The sequence below is a fragment of the Ovis aries genome, chromosome 3 (genome assembly GCF_016772045.2).
Source record: "Ovis aries strain OAR_USU_Benz2616 breed Rambouillet chromosome 3, ARS-UI_Ramb_v3.0, whole genome shotgun sequence".
In the NCBI taxonomy this organism is placed as follows: domain Eukaryota; kingdom Metazoa; phylum Chordata; class Mammalia; order Artiodactyla; family Bovidae; genus Ovis; species Ovis aries.
In genome coordinates, this window is record NC_056056.1 from 205,783,850 (window position 1) to 205,806,841 (window position 22,992).

The 22,992-nt window shown below is 36.9% G+C and overlaps 1 protein-coding gene across 2 annotated transcripts; it reads right to left on the reverse strand.

The window, feature by feature from the left end:
* Positions 1-2,622: 2,622 nt before the first annotated feature.
* KLRF1 (killer cell lectin like receptor F1) lies at positions 2,623-12,856 on the reverse strand. 2 transcript variants are annotated; one of them, XM_004006884.5, is made up of 6 exons: positions 12,665-12,856; positions 10,389-10,487; positions 8,953-9,108; positions 6,412-6,551; positions 5,518-5,630; positions 2,623-3,021 (listed from the first exon to the last, which is right to left on the reverse strand). In XM_004006884.5, the coding sequence occupies exons 1-6, from the start codon at positions 12,747-12,749 to the stop codon at positions 2,913-2,915; spliced, it is 702 nt and encodes a 233-aa protein (XP_004006933.1). In that variant the 5' UTR covers positions 12,750-12,856; the 3' UTR covers positions 2,623-2,912. The 2 variants fall into 2 exon arrangements, with proteins under 2 accessions (XP_004006933.1, XP_042103495.1); XM_042247561.1 differs by lacking the exon at positions 10,389-10,487.
* Positions 12,857-22,992: the final 10,136 nt, after the last annotated feature.

The following is a 22,992-nucleotide window of genomic DNA, read 5'->3' on the forward strand; positions in this document are numbered from 1 at the left end:
TTGGTCTCTCAATCAAAAAGCTCATCTTAAAATAAGAGTAATAATAACAGCTTCATTATGTAGTTGGGCCAATTAATTGAGACACGTTTAAATCTTTTATCAATGTTTCTGGATCATGGCAAGTGATAATAAACTGTAGCTTTTTGTTATCACACCATGATAATAATGATAATTATGAGCTCTGTCAACTGTTTGAGAATGCCAATAAAATGAAATTTATTAAGGTTTACTTCCTTTTCTCTTTGACAACAAAATCTTGAAATGATGTAAGAAGGATAAACTTGAAAGTTCTTATGTACTTCCTTCTGTAATAATGCAGGTTGATAGAGACCAGCTGATGCTGAGAAAAATTAGAAGAGCAGGATCCAAACAAACAAAATTTTTTAAAAGCACTGGAAAGTTTTCAAGGTAAATGAAGAAACAGGAAAGATTCCAAGACATAAAAAAATAATTTGGGAGTTACTCTTCTCCTAGCCATATCTTGGTGAAGAGTCATCTGCTCAAAATCTGGGCAGAAGGCCATGGCCAGCAGACACTGTCCTAGTTGAGGTAAAAATTTCTGTCAATCCACTTGAAAAAATCCTGAAGTCAAAAGAGGGCCAAAGATATTTAGCTTAATATTTTTCCTTCAAGCTGCTTGCCAAATTACTAAACTTCACAGGGAAAGAGGCTAACAAGAAAAATGTGAAAAGCAGAGTAGTGTTTTGAGAGTCATGTAGCATTGAGGAGAAAAAGTTCAATCTCCAACAAGGAAAGGCGCTTTAGTAATAATCCAGGCTCTCAGAATTTCTAGAGGTCTGGTCATGGGTGCTAGGATAAATAAGAAGTGGTGGAATGGTAGAACACAACAAAATATTAATTGATTACAAAGATAAAAGAGAAACTTTACAATGGAGTCTGATAAAATGAAAGTGAAAGTCGCTCAGTCATGTCTGAATTTGGTGATCTTATGGAGGGTAGCCTGCCAGGCTCCTCTGTCCATGGAATTCTCCAGGCAAGAGTACCTGAGTGGGTTGCCGTTAATAGGCACCACATTAACCATGTGAACAAAGTAAGCATCATAACAATGGAACAAAAAACTGCATCCTCTGAAAGAATGAACAAAGCTTCACTACATTATTGCTCTGCTATTCCTGCCAAGGAGACATAACTTAAATATAACTATGAGAAATAATCAAACAAATTTAAATTGAAGAACATTTTACAGAATATCCAGCTTGTAATATTTAAAAGCATCAGCTTATGAATGTCAAAGGTTAAGGAAGTCTTCTAGATGTTAGGAGATTAGACAAAGTAACTAAATGCAGAAAATATTTCTGATCTGGATATTTAGCTCAAAAGAACATATTTGACAACTGGAAAATGTTATAGAGACTTAGAGATGGTAGCACTGTCAGTATTAATTTGTTGATTGATAATTGTATTTTAATTAAGTAGGTTATGTTTTTTGTAGGAAATACATATAAAAATATCCAATGATACTTGAAATTTTATAATGAAATTCATCAAATTGGCAACTAATTCTCAAAAGGTTTGGGGAAAAAGTAAGTTTTTTCCCCTGTACATATAATCTTTTTATAAGTTTGTGAAAGTTTCTAAATTTAGATTAAAATTGCATAAAGTCAGCAGCAAACCAAAAAAAATTAACACTTTTTTACCGGGAATATCCAGTTTTAAAGTTTATATCATAGAATAAAAATGCTACCATTTAAAAAGATATTCAGAATGCTGCAGCATAGTTTATAGAAACAAAAATCTGAAAAAAAAGTTAATGTTCATCAATAAAGGAGTGTAAAATATAAAGCCATGTGCATGCATGCTAAGTCGCTTCAGTTGTATCTGACTCTGTGCGACCCTATGGACCACAGACTGCCAGGCTCCTCTGTCCGTGGTATTCTCCAGACAAGAACACTGAAGTGGGTTGCCATGCCCTCCTCTAGGGTGTGGGGCCCTACGTAGGAAACCTTAAAAAAAGCGGGGGGGCTAGCTTTTGCAGTTGGAAGCCAAGATGGTGTCCCGCAGAAAGAGATACGGGCGTGGTCTATGTTAAAGTTTTTGATTGGCTCTCTTGACTGCAATACACGTGGACAGTGTGTGATTACCATAGACTCCTGTTACGCTCATGACGGCTTGACCTTATATGCATATTATAATTTGACCTTTAACATGATTGGTGCAACTATGGCATATTATAATTTGACCTTTAACGTGATTGGTGCAACTATGGGAGGTCCCTCGCAGATCCCCCTTGCTTGCCTAAATAAACCAAGAGTTTGTGGCAATAAAGCGGAACTGGCCAGACGGAAACCCTGTCACATCTGATTGTCTCTCGCTCACCGAGGGGCTGGGTTGGCGGACAGCAGGCTCACCTCTCCTCGGGACCCCTCAGCTTTGCTGAGGGAAGTTCCAATGCCTCTCACTTTCTGTGGAGCGCCCCCCGCACTAGGGGATCTTCCAGACCCAGAGATTGAACCTGTGTCTCTTACATCTTCTCTTACATTGGCACACACGTTCTTTACCACTAGTGCCACCTGGGAAGCCCCATAGGAAGTCACACTATGATATGACTCAGAACTATATGAAATTTTCATAGGATATTGTTAACAATAAGAACAAGCAAAATAACAGAAAAGCAGATATAATTTGTTCACATTTGTTGTAAAAGAAAAGGTGAATTACATCATGAATATAAATGTATAGGTTCACTTTAGATTATATTATCACACAAAGAATCAGAGGGTATATTTTAGACTGTCAACATGAGTTACTCTGTGACTAGGACCCATGAACATGACTGAGGGAAAATAGAGAAGCCAGGTTGGTGTTTAATTGCAATTTTAAATTCTTATTCCTAAAGATTCATGTTAGATCAAAACTTTGATCCTTGATAACTCACTGTCACTTTTAAAATTTTAATATTGGCAAATCCATTTGAAAACACTGTTGCAAGTTTCAGAGTAAATTCCATTTTCCTTGATGGCAGCACAGCTATTTTCTTGAGCCGGTCCTTTTATTAAAAATCTGAAAAGGAGAAGATAAAGATATTATTCATCATCATTGCTGAAGACATCCATTCTGTTCTCAGTTAAAAACCTCCCTTAATTAAAAGATAATTCAAATATTTAAGGCATTTTCAAATACTTAGAGTCATGAAACATTTCAATACCTCTGTAATTTAGTATTACTGTCTGTGATAGAGAATTCCAAAGTCTGTTTGTAAATGACAGAGCTAAGAAATCTGTGCTCACATTTCTATCCTAGTATTCTTTCCATTGTTCGATGTCATCCATTTAGATTAAAAACTGGGAGCAAGTCACATGGGTAGCTCATTAAATCTTTCTTGGTTTTTCTTATCCATTTGTACAACTGTGATATAAATATTTACCTCATTATGTTGTTACAGAGGTTAAATGACTAGATGTTTGTAAAGAACTTAGTACACAAATTGACCTGCTTGCATTGGTGGTTCAGTGGTAGAATTCTCACCTGCCACAAACTGATCCATGTAAGCCCGAAATAAATTATACACTTATTGTAATACTTATCCATAAAGTGATGTGTTGAATACAGTAATGAAGTTATATATAAAATATTGTACTGCTGGTGATTTATTCTGTTAAGAATTTATTTAAACTTGGAAAAAAGGTTTAAGAAGGGGTCACAGAAAAGATATACATGATTTTCAAAGCTTCCAGAATAATAGTGGAAAAGTAAGTGTTGGATTTTCATATTGGAAAATACACCTACATTTGGATTTATACATGTTTATGCTTGAATTTTGTATTGAATGTTTTTGAACAAAAATCCCTAGGCATAGTCCAGAGTTAAAACTCAATCCTAAAGGTAGTGTTTAGTAGATTTAAGATGAGGAAGAAACCTAAGTTAGCATCTTCATAACTAGCCAGTCAGGTCATGTCCAGTGATACAACTTAGATCTCACCCATAATTTTATCCTCCATTCCAAATAATGTCTTCAGTTGACTTCCTTAGATTTATTAATTTAGTGCAGTGAGATAGAAAATGTGTGTGTCGTTCAGTCGTGTTCAACTCTTTGCGACCACATGGACTGTAGCTCACCAGGCTCCTCTGTCCATGGAATTCTCCAGGCAAGAATACTGGAGTAGGCTGCTATTCCCTTCTCCAGAGATAGAAAATAAGTAATATTTAATAATGAAACAGGAGTGAAGGGACAATAACACAATAGTATTCATTAACCAATAGTATTGGTTACCATAGTGAATGTTTCTTATCACTGCTGTAATAAATTATCAAAAATTTGGTGGCTTAAAGCAGCACAAATTCTTTATCTTACTGTTCTAGATATCAGAAGCTCAAAGCTGGTCTTAAAGAACTAGAATCAAGTGTCTTTGGAGCTGTCTGCTGCAGGCACTGGGGAAAAACTTGTTCATTGCCTTTTGCAGGTACTAGAGGTTGCCTGCACTCCTTGGCTATCAGACAACTTGGACCTCTGCATTTATCTTCAAATCTCCTCCGAGCCTGCCCCTACTTTCTCCTTCTCATAAGGACTTATGATTACACTGGGCCCACCTGAATAATCCAGCATAACACTTCTATCTTAAGATTATTAATTTAATCACACTCATGAGCTCCCTTTTAGACTTAAGGTAACATTCACAAAATTTGGAGATTAGAACATTTAGGGGCACCATTACTTTGCCTACCAACATAGGGATTATATTTGAGTTTACTGGTCCTACTATAGTATAATATAATTTTATAAATTAATACAAGTGAACAAAAGCATTCATAAAAATTTCAAAATCTCAATAATCTCCTGCAGCTGCTGAGAACATTTAGGATTATTTTGTTCTGTCTTGTGTTTCTTATTTGTTGTTTAGCATTGCGATGATCTTACAATACAAAAAAAATCTGTAATTTTTTTTTTAATTACTAAAAATAACCAAAAGAAGCATTGATACCAGGGAAGGAACCAAGGGTAAAAGGGAAAGCATGATATTGGGAGATTGGGACTGACATACATATACTATTGATACCATGGATAAAATGTATAAAATAGGTAGCTAATGAGAACCTACTGTATAGCTCCAGGAACTCTACTCAGAGTTCTGAGGTGACTTAAATGGGAAGGAACTCGAAAAACAAGGATGTACAGCTGATTCACTTAGGTGTACAATAGGAACTAACACACTATTGTAAAGTGACTATAGCCAAATAAAATTAATTTTAAAAATAAAAATTTAAAAAATATTGAGAACTTTGAAAGCAGAAAACTACATTGTTTCAATGTACCTTTCCATGATAAAGTGTGAGTAGTTTTTAAAATCAGTAAGTGAACAATCATTATTGTTTTTAAGTCCTTTTCCTTTAATAACCAAGCCAAAATTTGTCATTACTCCAGCCAACATTCATTTTCATCCTTTCAAATTCTTTAGTACCAAGAACTATTTGAGTTCTTTTTGATTTGTTTATAGATGCTTTAAGGAGATAAATTCTCTGATAGACAATAGATCATAGTGCCTTTTGGGAAAGACTCACATCTTTGAATCCAAAGGAGAATCATCCACCCAGGTCCATGTTCTTTTCAGGGAAGTAAAGTTAAGCCCAATCCACACATAGTTTGATTGTTTTAGAGTTTTCTGTATAAAAGCCTAAAAAGTGGGTGATGAGTAATTAAATGAACAGGATAGCTTAATGATTTCGACATACTAAGTAAGATTTTAGAATTCTACTGGACAACTCACACTGTACATGAAGACTCTTATCCTAGTCAATCATCTTATTTACACATACATTATATATCATATGGACTTCCCTGGTGGCTCATCTGGTAAAGAATCCTCCTGCAATGTAGGAGACCTGGGTTTGATCCCTAGGTTGGAAAGATCCCCTGGAGAAGGCAACAGGCTACCCACTCCAGTATTTTGGCCTAGAAAATTTCATGGGCTGTATAGTCCATGGAGTTGCAAAAAGTTGGACACAACCGAGCAGCTTTCACTATATATCATTTACCAGGACATACACTGTGAAGTGAAAGTGAAAGTGGCTCAGTCCTGTTTGACCCTTTGCCACCCCATGTAGCCCACCAGGCTCCTATGCCCATGGAATTTTCCAGGCAAAGATACTGGAGTGGGTACCTGTCCCTTCTCCAGGGGATCTTCCCAACCCAGCAATTGAACCAAGGTCTCCTGCATTGCAGGCAGATTCTTTATCAGTTGAGCTGCCACTACTTGCAAATTTAACATCAATATTCAGACCATAATTACCCCAAGTCAACGGAAGCACTGGATTCCAGCTCAGAATTTAAAAGGGCACCAAAAGTTCAGTAGCCAAGATAACAGATAATTTAATGAAAAGGTGGGAAGACATTTGAGATAAGCCATTTTAACTGCAAAGCAGCAAGTATCATAAGCCTGATACTAAACCACTTACCAGTTCAAGTTGGTTCTGAATAATTAGTAGATGAGATTTTTCCCCCAAACAATATCTATAACTGTCACTCCAACTTTTCATCTCGTTAGAGAACCAATAGCACTTTTCTTGATAGTTCAGCCATTCTGATGAGCACATTCCTACAAATTGACAGTGAAAATACTTGCATATTGTATGAAAAAGAGTAGAGCTATGATAAAATCATAACAAAGTGTTCAGACTCAGACAAGTTATCCAAAATACAAATGAGAGTCCATGAAAATTAAGAAAACTGATTTATTTAAAATATGTCTTTTATATTTTTGTCTGTGTTAGCTCTTCATTGCAGCATGCAAGCTTCTCTCTAGTTGTATCATGCAAGCTCAGTAGTTACAGCATGCTGGGCTAGTTGCCCTGGGGCATCTGGGGTCCTAGTTCCTCCACCAAGGATCTAACCAGGTCACCTGCATTGGAACTTAGATTCCTAACCACTGAACCATCAGGGGAAGTCCCAAGAAAATTAATTTCGTAAGATGAAGCAAAACCTGTGTGTGTGTGCTAAGTCACTTCAGTTGTGTCTGACTCTTTGCCATCATGGGATTCTTCAGGCAAGAACACTGGAGTGGGTGGTCATGCCCTCCTCCAGGAGATCTTCCCCACCCAGGGATAGAACCTGCATCTCTTATGCCTCCTGCATTGTTGGTAGATCTTTACCACTATTGCCACATGGGAAGTCTGAAGCAAAACCTAGACAGATATAAAAGGATTTTTTTTCATGTCATAATCTAATATGATTACTAAAATAATATGTACCAGTCAAGATATATATAGCATTAATGGAGAAGGCAATGACACCCCACTCCAGCACTCTTGCCTGGAAGGTCCCATGGACGAAGGAACCTGGTAGGCTGCAGTCCATGGGGTTGCTAAGAGTCAGACACGACTGAGCGACTTCACTTTCACTTTTCACTTTCATGCATTGGAGAAGGAAACGGCAACCCACTCCAGTGTTCTTGCCTGGAGAATCCCAGGGACGGGGGAGCCTGGTGGGCTGCTGCCTATGGGGTCACACAGATCGGATAGGACTGAAGCGACTTAGGAGCAGCAGCAACGCTATGAGAGATTAACTATTATCTATACCATTTGCTTAGCATTTACCCACACAAAGTTTTAGAAATCTTATTGCTTTATGTGTGTAAATTGTTTTTAGTATCTCCTTTCTGATATTAAGTAATATTGAGATGAATAACAATTTTTTATCCTCTTTATAATTACAGGTCTTTTGACTTTCTTAAGTTTAAGTTAAGGCATTCTCAAATCGAAACAGACTTTCAGAATAACAATGAAGAAAAATGCAGTATAATATAAAAATATAAGCACGGATCAACATAACTATTCAAACTTCTGGCCTTTACAATCTCTTTATTTTCTGAGACAAAATTTATGTAGCATAAAGTTCACAATGCTAGCCATTTTAAAGTACAAAAGCCATGGGTTTTAGAACATCCAAAAAGTGTGCAAACATGATGCACACCTATCTAACTCCAAAATAATTTTCTCACCCCAAAATGAAAAGAGGAGTGTGGGATTTCTCTTTAGGGTGATGAAAATATTTTGGAAGTAGATAGATATGATAGTTGCACATTTGAATGTCATAACACCATTGATGTTTAATTTTAAATAATTATATTTGTTAACATTACCTCAGTAAGAAAATTAACAGGAAATTAATTTCTTATAGTTAATTATGCAGTATTTAGACTGACTTTAATGAATGCTTAATGGCGTCTATTTGATCCTATGTTTACCCATCAAAGCTTTCTTATTTTTGAAAAAGTTTTATTACATAATGAGAAATTAGATAGCCAGAATATAAAAAAGTGGTAAAATTATAATATTTCAATTGGATAAGGACTTGTACATGTAAACAGACAGGTAATCTGAAAGAAAAGAGTGTTAATAAGTAAATATAATACATATGACATTTTTACATGAGATAAGGAAACTGTAAACTAGTGGATTTCAGAAAATTATTTGACAAGTAATTATAAAATAAATCAACTGTACCTTTTTCATATATCAAACTATCAAATAAAAGTCAAAGATTTAAAGAATAAGTGTTAAAAATTTAAACTAAAAAAAAAGTTGAAAGTAGGAAGAATAGGTTCCCAAAATTCTGGACGGTTTGAAGTTCTAACTTTAAAGTCATAACAGATAGCCTGTTAGATATAATTACTTTTATCCATTTTGTATTTGAAAAAAGGATAAATGAGGCAAAAAAGTTATTTACATCATTCCTTATGATCAAAATTAATTTTCCATGTTTATATATCTCAATATAATTTTAAATTCCTAGAGGGAAGGGCCTTTTATGTTGTTTTACAGATCTCCTCCCACAACGACAAAAAATTAAAAATATGTGAATCAAGTTTTGAGTAAAAAGTAGATTTATATCAAACTTCGTTAATTTTGTCTACTACATTCCTGTTCAATGGGATTTTTTTTCAAACTTAGAAAATCCGAATGATTAAAAGTGATAGAGGCCAAAGCCTTGAGAGATACCTTTATGACCTGTAGCTCTTGAAGCACAGTGGCCTGCATCTTTCTTATGTATATTGCCTCTTGTGTCACTATTGACTTCCAAGTATCCAGTATCATCATGCTGGGTGATGTTTGAATCATATTCTTTTAGGCATTTTGGCAGCACTTCCTGAGAAACTTGAAAATAGGATTATTTTAAGGTTGGGAAAACATCTTCTGTAGGCAATGTCTCAGAGACAAATTCTTCAGAACAATTCAGATGGTTGGAACAAGAAATAAGGGATAATGATAAATTTTCTTCTAAAACATGTTTGTGTTTAATGAAAAATGAATTAAATTATTACACAATGAATTCAAGTATAGCACGTGTATTTGCTTAGGATCTATTCTGTGCCAGGCATTGTCCTAAGAACTTGTCATACAATAATAAATAAAGCAAAGTTCTAGTTCTAGGGGTTATGCATGCTCTTTCCATGCTTCCTTTTTTTTTTTTCCATGCATTTTTTAAAGTGCACCAACAGGTGCATTTTCATTCCCTTTTTATTTAATTATTGGAATATGGTTGCTTTACAAATGTTGTGTTAGCTTCTGTTGTACAGCATAGTGAATTAGCTATATATATCCTCTCTCTCTTGAGCCTCTCCACAGCCATTTCACCCTTCTAGGTCATCCCAGAGCACCGAGCTGAGCTCCCTGTGCTGTCTCCACTAGCTGTCTATTTCACACATGGTCATGTACATATGCCAGTGCTACTCTCTCAATGCGTCACACCCTCTCTTCCCACTCTGTGTCCACAAGTCCATTCTCTACATCTGCATCTCTATTCCTGCTTTGCAAATAGGTTCATCAGTACCATTTTTCTAGAATTCATATATATATGTTAATATACAAAATTTGTGTTTCTTTTTCTGACTTACTTCACTCTATATGTTGTATTTAGCCCAGTCTACCCTAAATTTTTTAATGTTTTTTCCACTAAAATATGAGATTTCTCACCATGACTATTCCTTTTTTTTTTTTTTAAAGGATTTGTAGCAATGTTTGGAGTCTAAAGATTGCTCAGCAAATATTTGGACAAAATCAAGAGTAAACTGAATTCAACTTTAAATAATAATATATAATTTTTTAAGAAAAATAATGTAATTCAATCTATTCACAGATATCTAAGAAATCCTGAAGTATGATTTCAAATACATTACATACACACACACTTACATACACTTTTCTCCTAGTAAACTGTATGCCAGTTGAATACAAGATATGTACCTGATTCGAATACTTAATCAATATGTTACTGTTGGTATAATATATTGCTTTATACATAGTTAAATCATTAAATCTTTAAATTTAATCTCATTAAATCTTTGTTAGTGTAAATAAGAATGAATATGAAAAGAGTAATAAGAAATAAGCAAACATTTTTCATATTTTAATTTAATTAAGATCTTTTAACTTACCTAACAGACTCAGGGTGATCAAAGTCAAAACTAGAATACCATTTAGTCCTCCAGATATCCCCAATAAGATTTTATATCGGTGTGACATCACAGAACAGTCTAACAGATTAATCACATAAATTAGCTTGGAAAGTACATTCTTGTGAAGTGATGGCAATTGTAATAACAAGGTACTACACAATATAGATTTTGAATATCATAGAACGTTAGGGAATAGAAACATAAAACCTAAGGAAACAGAAAAATACATATTTATGTTATTTAGCAATGATACTACTCTGGATGATCAGAATGGTGGGAAGAGAAAAGCTACCTTTGAAGTTGCCAATCCCAGTCAAGAACGAGTGTAATAAACCACAGAACAGTATCTCAGGGAACTAGTGCACACCTTTTCTCTTATAGTAATACTAACAAAAATAGTAAAATAAGTTTTATCAGAGTTCAATTAAGGAATATTTTATATTTTCCAGATTGCTTTTGGATATTTTGATATAGTACTAATGATAGTCAATAAATTTCAATGTAAAAAATGCCATCATATTAAAAATCAAACAAATGATTATCAGAAAATGTTATGATAAAGAGCGGTGAAGCCTATTCAAATTCAATTCAGACTTAATTATTTCTCATATGTATCATGGGATAACTTTCAAAATATGAATTTGAGGCATGTTAAATTCAGCATTATGAAGAAGCTAACATTTTCATTACCTTGAGAAGTGGTATAATTTAACTTAGAAGCTTAGAACACAAGCACTTTACCATCAAAAATAAATGTATTTTAAACAAGCAAAAACCAATGACCTTTAAGAGTGTTCACACAAAAATCTTAAACATGTTAGTAGTAGTCAAAACATACCATGATCATGTTGAATTTATTCTAGGAATACAAGAGCTGTTCAATAGTAAGCAATCCATTCATCTCATATTCATAAAGCTTGGGGAAAATATGTCATCATCTTACAGAAGTAAAAAAACAAATGATAATATCCATCACTTATGCTAAAAATTAAAGCTGAAATCGATGGGCACTTTTTCAAGAGAACAGTTCTTTGCCTAAGGAAGCTAATATCATACTTAACAGAGATACATCACCAAAATAAAAAGCAAACAAACAAAAAATCAGTATATCATGAATACAGACTTGAACAAGTGGAAATTCAGCCATGAGTACTTTGAAGGCTAAATGTCAGAGATAAATGTTCCTTAAGTTGATTGATAAATTAGGAAGCATTTAATATACCATAAAACTACATCTCTTTGTTTTTTATTTTGTTGTTTCTAGTGAAAGTGTCTGCAAAATGTATTATAAAATTATTCAGGAGAATAAACAAGTAAGAATACTTAGGTAAACACTGAAAAAGATGGAAATATAAAATTGTTGATTAGATTAAAATGTCATATGTCTAATTTGCAACTTTACAAAATGTTAGCAAAATTTACTAAATACCAGCAAAACATATTAGTAAATAATGATTATTAGCATGTGCCACTTAAAATACTAGGAGTTGCAAGTTTATTATTTTACACTTTCCTGACCTCTTTTTCTGTGCTAAGACACATTTTGGTTTACAGATGACATCTACAAACTGAATGTGAGAAAAGTTTTCACAGAAAAGCCCCTACATTTTGTGGTCTTTTATGTTAATATCTCTATTGTCAAAACAAGTGTTTTTACCTGATGAAAAACATATTTTAAAATTTTTGACATGCTGAATTGAAAGTTGATATTTCAAAATGTCATTATTTTATAAATGGTAAAAAGGTGAATGACCAGCACCAAAGATTCACTTTTTAATTATTAATTTTAACTAGATGTGTATATTTCCTAGGTATATCCTTAATAATATGAGACAAAATATTACTTCAAAGCAAATAGCTGTTAGTCCCATATTGATAAAGAGAAAGAGAGAAAAGATAGACGCAGAGACAGAGAATGGGAAATATCGCAAAAATGAAACAGTCCAAGAATAGAAAAAAAAACATAATAATGGAAACTTCTATCCACATTAATATTCATATGAATATTATTGTTCAATCTTCAAGGCACGTCCAACTCATTGCAACCCCATGGAATGCACTGTCTCACACCATTTTCCAGAATTTGCTAAAGTTCATGTCTATGGCAGGGGTCATAGATTTATGAAGTTTCTCAAACCCCTTCACCATGACAAGGCAGTGATCCAAGAAGGGGCATATGAATATCAACTCATAGTAAATCCTCACGCATATTAATCCACAACAATTAAAAAAAAAAAAACACTTGAATTCCATACCTTGACATTTAAATTGAAATGTTTGGATAGAACTCCTTTTCTTCGACTGTATATTCAAGGTCATGTATGTTTCTTCATCTTGCATCTTCAAATGTGGGTGAATGTGTATGTAAAAGTGTGTGTTTTGCTTTTTTAAATATGCAATAAGAGAAGAATAATAAACCCACTCCTAATCAGAGACTGTCCTCAAATGGTCCACTCAAGGAACATACAACAGGTTCACAGTTTCATCCACTGGTGAAAACCTCAAAGGAAATGCTATTTTTAATTTCTGAGCAAAGATAATACATAATTTCTCAACCGTCCACCACACATTGAACTTAATATAATGTTTCTTTTTTCTTTTAAAACTTCCTCCTGATAAATTTGTAAGGTCAGGGAAATGAAAATTGTACCCTTCTTAGAGCCGAGTTAATAATAGCTAGTTGGTTGCTTCCATGTTCTGACTGTTATAAACAGTGCTGGATGCAGGATACACAATGCTTGGGGCTGGTGCACTGGGATGACCCAGAGGGATGGTATTGGGAAGGAGGTGGGAGGGGGTTCAGGATTGGGAACACGTGTACACCTGTGGCAGATTCATGCTGAGGTATGGCAAAACCAATACAATATTGTAAAGTACTACTACTAGTAATAATTTAAATAATAATAATAGCTAGTTGGTCTTTTGCATTAGCTTAAAAGGGTGAATTTTCAATTATATTCCCAAATAGATGGATGTTTGATTTATTATAATAGCTTGCAATTACTCAACAGTTAAATTCTTTCCTGATCCTAAAACAACATTGATTATAAATTATACCAGTAATTTAATAGTATAATATAAAGAAAAAAAACACTGGCTGCTGGGGTCCAGCCCCAGTGGATCCATGGTAATTCGAAGCAGGGACGGAGTTGTCGTCCTAGGAAAAACCTATTTAATTAGAAGATAAAGAGAGATTAGAAAAGAATAGTGTAGTAGGAAAATTAGTGAAATGAAAGAGAGGCTGAATAACCTGGTTTATGTGGGATACTAATAAAATCTCAAGACGAGAGATTTGCACCACCTACTTAGGCTACAGGTGCCCACTTGAATAGTGGAGGGTGCCCTGCCTTGGGCTCCCTCTTGCATGGATCTTAGAAGCCAGGGCAAACTTAGCAGGCTTGGCGAGTACCCACACTCCAGATGGGATTTCAGCCAGGAAAACGGAGAACAAGAAAGAATGACACGGGGGAATCAGTCTTTCCAGAAACTGATCCGTTTTCTTTATTTTCAGGTTTGCTTATATACCTTTTGTTACAAATAGAGACAAATGGAAATTTTAAAGTCACGCAGAAATCAGGTGCTTCATATAAATGTATACAAAAAGGTCTTAGGGGTTTTACATCATCTTCTGGCCAGGGGGCCTACTAACATTTTATGATCCTTTCTTTCTGATAACAGTCAGTCAACCAGAAACTTATTTTCCAGGGGTGATTTTTCTTAAACCAGGCACCACCCTCTGAAGGTACCAGATAAAGTTGCATTTCTATAGGGTGAGAGTGTAGTGGGTAACAATTAAGGAAGGAATTTATTTAGCCTAAGGTTAACATGATTAATCTTAAAGGTTAATACTTATTTCTCCTATATGCTAGTTATATTCATGATAAGGGCAGGGAATATGGAGACTTAGCAGCAAATATTGGCCCAACAAATGAAAAACCCTTCACCAATATAATTCCTAATCAACCCACTACACTAATAATTTCTAACTTCCTAAAAGAATGTGCCTTTAGTAAGTCTAAAACATCTTGTGCCTCTCACAGTTGGGAGGCTGTAAACAATCACATGTGGCTGGATGAACCTGTTCAGGCAGGCTAGATAACCTTCAGAGGAGTTTGTAAGTTGAAACACTCTTGTCACGCCCAGGAATTTTTATTATCTTGGAGCTGTTAACTCCTTGGAGAAGTTAACTCCTTCTTTGAGAGAGGTGATGGGGGACAGCACCCTGTGAAGTCAGAGATGTAGGTGAGAGCATAAAACAGTAAAGTAGGCAGACTCTGGTTTTGGGGGTAGATGCTCGGGAACAGGTGTAGAAGGCAATGGCACCCCCACTCCAGTACTCTTGCCTGGAAAATCCCATGGGTGGAGGAGCCTGATTGGCTGCAGTCCATGGGGTGGCTAAGAGTTGGACACAGCTGAGTGACTTCACTTTCACTTTTCACTTTGATGCATTGGAGACGGAAATGGCAACCCACTCCAGTGTTCTTGCCTGGAGAATCCCAGGGATGGGGGAGCCTGGTGGGCTGCGGTCTATGGAGTCACACAGAGTCGGACACGACTGAAACGACTTAACAGCAGCAGCAGCTTGGGAACAGGGGGTTTCTTGAGGCTCAATCCCTCCTTTGTGTATGCCGAAGCCTCCTTCTTCATGACCTTTGCCACGGGCGGAGTTCCTCATGCTGGCTCCCGGCAACTGGCAATATTTTCTGGCATTCTAAAGACTCATCTTATGTAGAAACAATTTCCAAGAAAAATTTAGGAAACAAATCATATTGTCCAATGACCTTTTCTGGTATTCGAAGGGGTTGCCCAAAATTCACGAGATAGTGCAGATATTTGAGATATTTCTTTTCCTCTTAGCTTTAGCGAGGTCTAATTTTAGTTCAGTTCAGTCACTCAGTCGTGTTTGACTCTTTGTGACCCCATGAATTGCAGCACGCCAGGCCTCCCTGTCCATCACCAACTCCCAGAGTCCACTCAGACTCATGTCCATCGAGTCTGTGATGCCATCCAGCCATCTCATCCTCTGTCGTCCCCTTCTCCTCCTGCCCCCAATCCCTCCCAGAATCAGAGTCTTTTCCAATGAGTCAACTCTTCCCATGAGGTGGCCAAAGTACTGGAGTTTCAGCTTTAGCATCATTCCTTCCAAAGAAATCCCAGGGTTGATCTCCTTCAAAATGGGCTAGTTGGAACTCCTTGCAGTCCAAGAGACTCTCAAGAGTCTTCTCCAATACCACAGTTCAAACGCATCAATTCTTTGGAGCTCAGCCTTCTTCACAGTCCAGCTCTCACATCCATACATGACCACAGGAAAAACCATAGCCTTGACCAGACGGACCTTAGTTGGCAAAGAAATGTCTCTGCTTTTGAATATACTGTCTAGTTTGGTCATAACTTTTCTTCCAAGGAGTAAGCGTCTTTTAATTTCATGGCTGCAATCACCATTAGCCGTGATTTTGGAGCCCAGAAAAATAAAGTCTGACACTGTCTCCACTGTTTTCCCATCTATTTCCCATGAAGTGATGGGACCGGATGCCATGATCTTTGTTTTCTGAATGTTGAGCTTTAAGCCAACTTTTTCGCTCTCCTCTTTCACTTTCATCAAGAGGCTTTTTAGTTCCTCTTCACTTTCTGCCATAAGGGTTGTGTCATCTGCATATCTGAGGTTATTGATATTTCTCCCGGCAATCTTGATTCCAGCTTGTGTTTCTTCCAGTCCAGCCTTTCTCATGATGTACTCTGCACAGAAGTGAAATAAGCAGGGTGACAATATATAGCCTTGACATACTCCTTTTCCTATATGGAACCAGTCTGTTGTTTCATGTCCAGTTCTAACTGTTGCTTCCTGACCTGCATACAGATTTCTCAAGAGGCAGATCAGGGGGTCCGGTATTCCCATCTCTTTCAGAATTTTCCAGAGTTTATTGTGATCCACACAGTCAAAGGCTTTGGCATAGTCAATAAAGCAGAAATAGATGTTTTTCTGGAACTCTCTTGCTTTTTCCATGATCCAGAGGATATTGGCAACTTGATCTCTGGTTCCTCTGCCTTTTCTAAAACCAGCTGGAACATCAGGAAGTTCACGGTTCACTTATTGCTGAAGCCTGGCTTGGAGAATTTTGAGCATTACTTTACTAGCATGTGAGATGAGTGCAATTGTGCGGTAGTTTGAGCATTCTTTGGCATTGCCTTTCTTTGGGATTGGAATGAAAACTGACCTTTTCCAGTGTCAAATGTGCTGGCATATTGAGTGCAGCACTTTCACAGCATCATCTTTCAGGATTTGAAACAGCTCAACTGGAATTCCATCACCTCCACTAGCTTTGTTCGTAGTGATGCTTTCTAAGGCCCAGTTGACTTCACATTTCAGGATGTCTGGCTCTAGATTAGTGATCACACCATCATGATTATCTGGGTCGTGAAGATCTTTTTTGTATAGTTCTTCTGTGTATTCTTGCCATCTCTTCTTAATATCTTCTGCTTAGGTACAATGAAATTCATCCATTGTTGGTACATGACTGGATGATTTTAAACAAATATATAGATGTGTGTTTCTGACTCTTTGTGACCCCATGGACTGTAGCCCACCAGGCTCCTGTGTACATGGGGATTCTAAAGGCAAAAATACTGGAGTGGGTTGCCATGCCCTCCTCCAGGGGATCTTCCCAGACCAGGGATTGAACCCAGGTCTCAGTCATTATAGGTTGATTCTTTACCATCTGAGCCCCCAGGGAAGCCCATAGATGTGTGTAATCATCACAAAAGCCAATTTTGGAACTTTTCTATCACTCTAAAACATTCCTCAAGCCCAAACTAAAAAGAGTCCTACAGTTTCAGAAACACTATTTTAATAAGTTGAGATAGAGTTTAAAATGCGGGCAACTAAATTCCATATCTCTGACAATCATAGAAAATCTAGAATGGAACCCCATAGATTTTAGCCTAGAGACTTCACTGGTGAGACAGAAAACTGTGGAGAGAGAGCTGACTACACCAGACATCCTGAAAGGAGCACAGCCAGTCCTGGCCTCACAGAAGGACCCAGGGTCTTTTAGTCATGACTCCTAGCACATTTGTCTGTTTTTCTGCTGGCACCAATTGTGCAAATGCAAGTAGAAGGGACAGGACACTGTCCCTAAGATGAGTCACGTTAGATGAAATCTAAGATACAGAAGGTTGAGAACAGAGCTGGAGGGGGAACCAATGGTATAACATTTGCTATGATCATCCTTTTCAAGTCTGTGTGCTTAGTTGCTCAGTCACATCTGACTCTTTGTGACCCCATGGGCTGTAGCCTGCCAGGCTCCTGTGTCCATGGGGATTCTCTAGGCAAGAATACTGGAGTGGGTTGCTGTTTAATATTGCCTCCTCCAGGGGATCTTCCCACCCCCGGGACTGAACCCAGGCCTCCCGTATTGCAAGCAGATTCTTTACCATCTGAGCCACCAGGGAAGCACCCTTTTCAATTTAGTAGTAGCTAAATTGCATTGGTTATTGCATTGAATATTTTCACAGTTATTGCAGTGTTATTTTTGTTACTGTTTCTCTATTATACATTTTCCACCATGAGTCTTCAATTTTGTGGTATGTTTATCAGTAATTAGGCAGACAAAGTGATCTACCCTTTGGATGCCAGTCAGCTTCTTTCTTCAGCCATCCTGGAACCTATAAAATGGGCACTTAAAAAAACTGTCTAAAACTGTAAGGATGGGGACTTCACTGGTGATCCACTGGTTAAGAATCCACCCTGAAATGCAGGGAACATGGATTGGTTCCTAGTTGGAAAACTAAGATCCCATGTGCTGTGGAGCAACTAACTTCACACAACACAGCTAGGGAGTTTGGGCCGCAACAAAATACCCTGCATGACACAGTGAAGATACTGCATGTGACAACTAAGAACTGACACAGCAAAAAATAAAAATAAATAAATTCAAAAAACAAAAATAAAAAATACCAACAAGGTTGGAAGCTATCTAAACGTTCAATAATATTGTTGTTCAGTCACTAAGTCATGCCCAACTCTTTGTGGCCCTATGGACTGCAGCATGCCAGGCTTCCCTGTCCTTCACTATCTCCTGGAACTTGCTCAAACTCATGTCCATTGAGTCAGTGATGCCACCCAACTATCTCATCCTCTGTCTTCCCCCTCTCCTCCTGTCCTCAGTCTTTCCCAGTATCACAGTCTTTTCCAATGAGTCAGTTCTTCCCATCAGGTAGACAAAGTATTGGAGCTTCAGCTTCAGCATCAGTCCTTCCAATAAATATTCAAGACTGATTTCCTTTAGGATTGACTAATTTGATCTCCTTCTGTCCAAGAGACTCTTAAGAGTCTTCTCCAGCACCACAGTTTGAAAGCATCAGTTCTTTGGCACTCAGCCTTCTTTATGGTCCAACTGTCACATCTATACATGACTACTGGAAAAACCATAGCTTTGACTAGACAGACCATTGTCAGCAAAGTGATGTCTCTGATTTTTAATATGCTGTCTAGGTCTGTCATAGTTTTTCTTCCAAGGAGCAAGCATCTTTTAATTTCATGACTGCAGTCACTTTCTGCAGTGGTTTTGGAGCCTAGGAAAATAAAGTCTGTCACTGTTTCCATTCCCACCCCACCCCCCCCCCCCCCCCCACCCCCACCCCTGCCATCTATTTCCATGAAGTGATGGAACTGGATGCCATGATCTTCGTTTTTTGACTGTTAATTTTTAAGACAGCTTTTCCACTCTCCTCTTTCACTTTCATCAAAAAGCTCTTCAGTTTTTCTTCACTTTCTGCCATTAGGGTGGTATCATTTGCATATCTGAGGTTGTTGATATTTCTCCCAGCAATCTTGATTCCAGCTTGTGATTCATCCAGCCTGACATTTCACATGATGTATGCTGCATATACATTAAATAAACAGGGTGACAGTATGCAAGCTTGACATACTCCTTTCCCAATTTTGAACCAATCCATTGTTCCACATCTGGTTCATGGAATCCTAGGTTGAGCTTGCTCCAGGTTTGGAGCCAACAAAGAAACCAGCAGGTTTAACGGGCTCTTCCTGATACGCTTCTCTCTCTAGCACCTCTTAACCGGGGACCACAGGAATGAGTGAAAATGAGAGGAGTGGAGATAAATATGTGGGAAAGTGTTGCAGGACCAGACACTTTAAATGCTCTTATTTTTAACCAGTGTTTTATTTTTAAATTAATTTTTATTGGAGTATAGTTGCTTTAAATGTTATGTTAGTTTCTGCTGTGCAGCAAAGTGAATCAGCTCTTCGTATTCATATATCCCTTCCCTTTTGGATTTTCTTCCCATTTAGGTCACCACAGAACACTGAGTAGAGTTCCCTGAGCTATGCAGGAGATTCTCATTTGTTATCTATTTAATACATAGTAGTGTGTATGGGGTCGCACAGAGTCGGACACGACTGAAGAGACTTAGCAGCAGCAGCAGCAGCAGTGTGCATGTGTCAATTCCAGTCTCCAAGCTCATTCCACTTTTCCCCCTTTCCCTGCTTGGTGTCCTTTCATTTGTTCTCTATGTCTGTATCTCCATTTCTATTTTGCAGATAAGATCATCTATATCATTTGTTTCTAGATTCCACAGATATGCATTAATATAAAACATCTGTTTTTCTGTTTCTGACTTACTTCGCTCTGGAGGACAGTCTATAGGTCCTCCCACATCTACAAATGATCCATTTTCACCCCTTTATTCAAATGCTTCCTTTTGATTCATACATTGATACTTTAAGTGCTCTTTCTTTCTCTTGGATTGCTTCTGGGGACTTTTCAGAAGTTCTGCTTCTGAGGAACTTTTTCTGCAGTTCCTTATGTAGATGGTGTTTCCTTTGGCAGTCTTACCTGGGAATCATGGTACTGCATCCACACAGCTCCCTATATGCCATTTTCTGCTTCCTACCCTGAACTCCCATGATCTTCTCATTAAGGTTGACTTTCCATGGCAAGAGCCATCTTAAAGTGAATTTCATTTCTGGATTCTAAATGGCTGGTTCCTTTTCATAAGATCCACACTTAGCCCAAGAAAAAGATTCAATCTTACTGTTGGTGGAAGGGCAAGTTACTCTCATCATATCCACTTTTACTCTGTGGTTATATGTAGTTCTAATTGTGCATCCTCTCACACTGAAATCACCAGTGTCTAAATCTTCCCAGTCTCTAAGAACACTGCCTATATATGTCAGAATTCTCACCTGGCTTAAGGCAAAAAAGAAGTTCTTCTGCTTTCAATCACGGAAGGATGTGGGCATGTGAAGTACACTGACTACTCTGCCCAAATAATTCTCACTTCTCTACTTCTGAATACTCATAAACATCCCCCCCCCCCGATTTCTTTACTTCCTTTCTTCTTCTTCTTTTTTTTTTTTTTTTCAAGGAAAGAAACAACTTGAGATCTATCCTCAACAGAATTTTAAGTACACAATACAGTACTAACTACACTACACTATTGTGAAGTACATTTGTAAAACATTTATTTTGGGTAACTGAAGCTTTATATCTGCTGAGTAATAGCTTCCTATTCCCTGTCCCACAGCCCCTGGCAACAACTGATATTTTTCAAGTATAGTTGTCTTAAAACAAATGAAAGTAAATAGTCGCATTGTATTTAAAATATTAGATTAAAATAATAATTAGTTTTAAAATAAGAATTTAATTTTTTAGGAAAAAAATCTAATTTCAAAGAATGTAATCATCCAGTATCTGCTCTCAGTCTACAATGAAATTAAGCTAGATGTCATTTAAAAAGATAACTAGAAAATCTCAACTATGTGGAAATTAAAAAACACACTTCTTTTTAAAAATTTTTATTAGATATAGTTGATTTACAATGTTGTGCCAGTTTCAGGGGTTCAGAAAATTGATTCAGTTATATGTAGCAGATATTCATTCTTTTTAAGACTCTTTCATTATATAGATTATCCCAGAATATTGAGTAGAATTCCTGTCTTTGTTGATTGTCTATCCTATATAATATATAGTGGCATGTGTGTTCATTCCAGCTACTGATTAATCCCTTCCTCCCCATGTTTCCCCTTGGGTAACCATACGTTTGTTTTCAATATCTGTAAGTTTGATTCTTTTCTGCAAATAAGTTCACTTGTTTCTTTTTTTTCTCTCTCTCTCTCTTTTTTCTTTCTTTCTTTTTTTTTTATGCTGGCCCTTCAGTGTGGCGTGCAGGCTCTTTCTTGCATCATGAGACTTCTCTAGTTGTGGCATACAGGTTTAGTTCCCCAGTGGCATATGAGATCTTAGTTCCATGACCAGGAATCAAACCTGCATACCCTGCATTAGAAGGTGGATTCTTAACTTCTGGACCACCAGGGAACTCCCGATTTGTTTGTTTCTTTCTTTTTTTAAATTGCATTCTACATATTAGTGATATCATATGATATTTGCCTTCCTTCAACTGACTTCCTTCACTTAGTATGATAATCTCTAGGTTCATCCATGTTGCTGCAAATGGCATTATTTCATTCTTTTCTATGGCTGAGTAATATTTCATTGTATATATAGCATCACATCTTCTTTATCCATCCTCTATCAATGGACATTTAGGTTGCTTTCATGTCCTGACTATTGTAAATAGTGCTGCTATGAACATTAGAGCACATGTATCTTTCAAATTATGATTTTATCCAGATATATACCCAGGAATGGGATTGCTGGATCATATAGTAGTTCCACTTTTAGTTTTTTAAGAAGCCTCCATGCTGTTCTCCATAGTGGTTGTAACAATTTACATTCATATCAACTTTATAGGAGGCTTCACTTTTTTCTAAATAATACATGGATCAAAGAAAACTCTCAAGAGAAATTTAAAATATTTGAACTAAGTGAAAATAAAAGAGATGTTATCAAAACTAGTGAGATGCAACAAAATCAGAATCATCTCTGATTCTGAATGATCAGAATGACCAGAATGAATCAGGATGGATGACCTTTGTTTCCAAGACAAACCATTCACTATCACAGTAATTAAAGTCTATGTTCCAACAAGTAATGCTGAAGAAGCTGATTGAGCAATTCTATAAAGAACTAGAGCTAACATCCAAAAAAGATGTCCTTTTCATCATAGGGGACTGGAATATAAAGGTAGGAAGTCAAGAGATACCTGGAATAAAAGGCAAATTTGACCTTGGGGTACAAAATGAAGCAGGGCAAACACTAACAGAGTTTTGCCAAGAGAACACACTGGTCATAGCAAACACCCTCTTTCAATAACACAAGATAAGACTACACATGGGGATCATCAGATGGTCAGTATCAAAGTGAGACTGATTATTTTCTTTGCAGCCAAAGATGGCTGTATAACAGCTCTGTATAGTCAGCAAACACAAGACCAGGAGCTGACTGTGCCTCAGATCATGAACTCCTTACTGCCAAATTCAGACTTAAATTGAAGAAAGTAGGGAAAACCACTAGACCATTCATGAATGAGCTAAATCAAAGCCCTTATGATTATACAGTGGATGTGACAAATAGATTCAAGGGATTAGATCTGATAGACAGAGTCCCTGAAGAACTATGGATGGAGGTCCGTGATGTTGTACAGGAGGCAGTGATGAAGACCATCC

Coding starts and splice junctions, on each gene's coding strand:
- KLRF1 (XM_004006884.5), bottom strand. CDS start 12,749: ATGCAAGATGAAGAAACATACATGACCTTGAATATACAGTCGAAGAAA. Junction 6,552..8,952: donor AAGAGCTACAGGTCATAAAG/GTATCTCTCAAG, acceptor GTCAATTTGTAG/GAATGTGCTCATCAGAATGG. Junction 5,631..6,411: donor TTCAGAACCAACTTGAACTG/GTAAGTGGTTTA, acceptor CCCACTTTTTAG/GCTTTTATACAGAAAACTCT.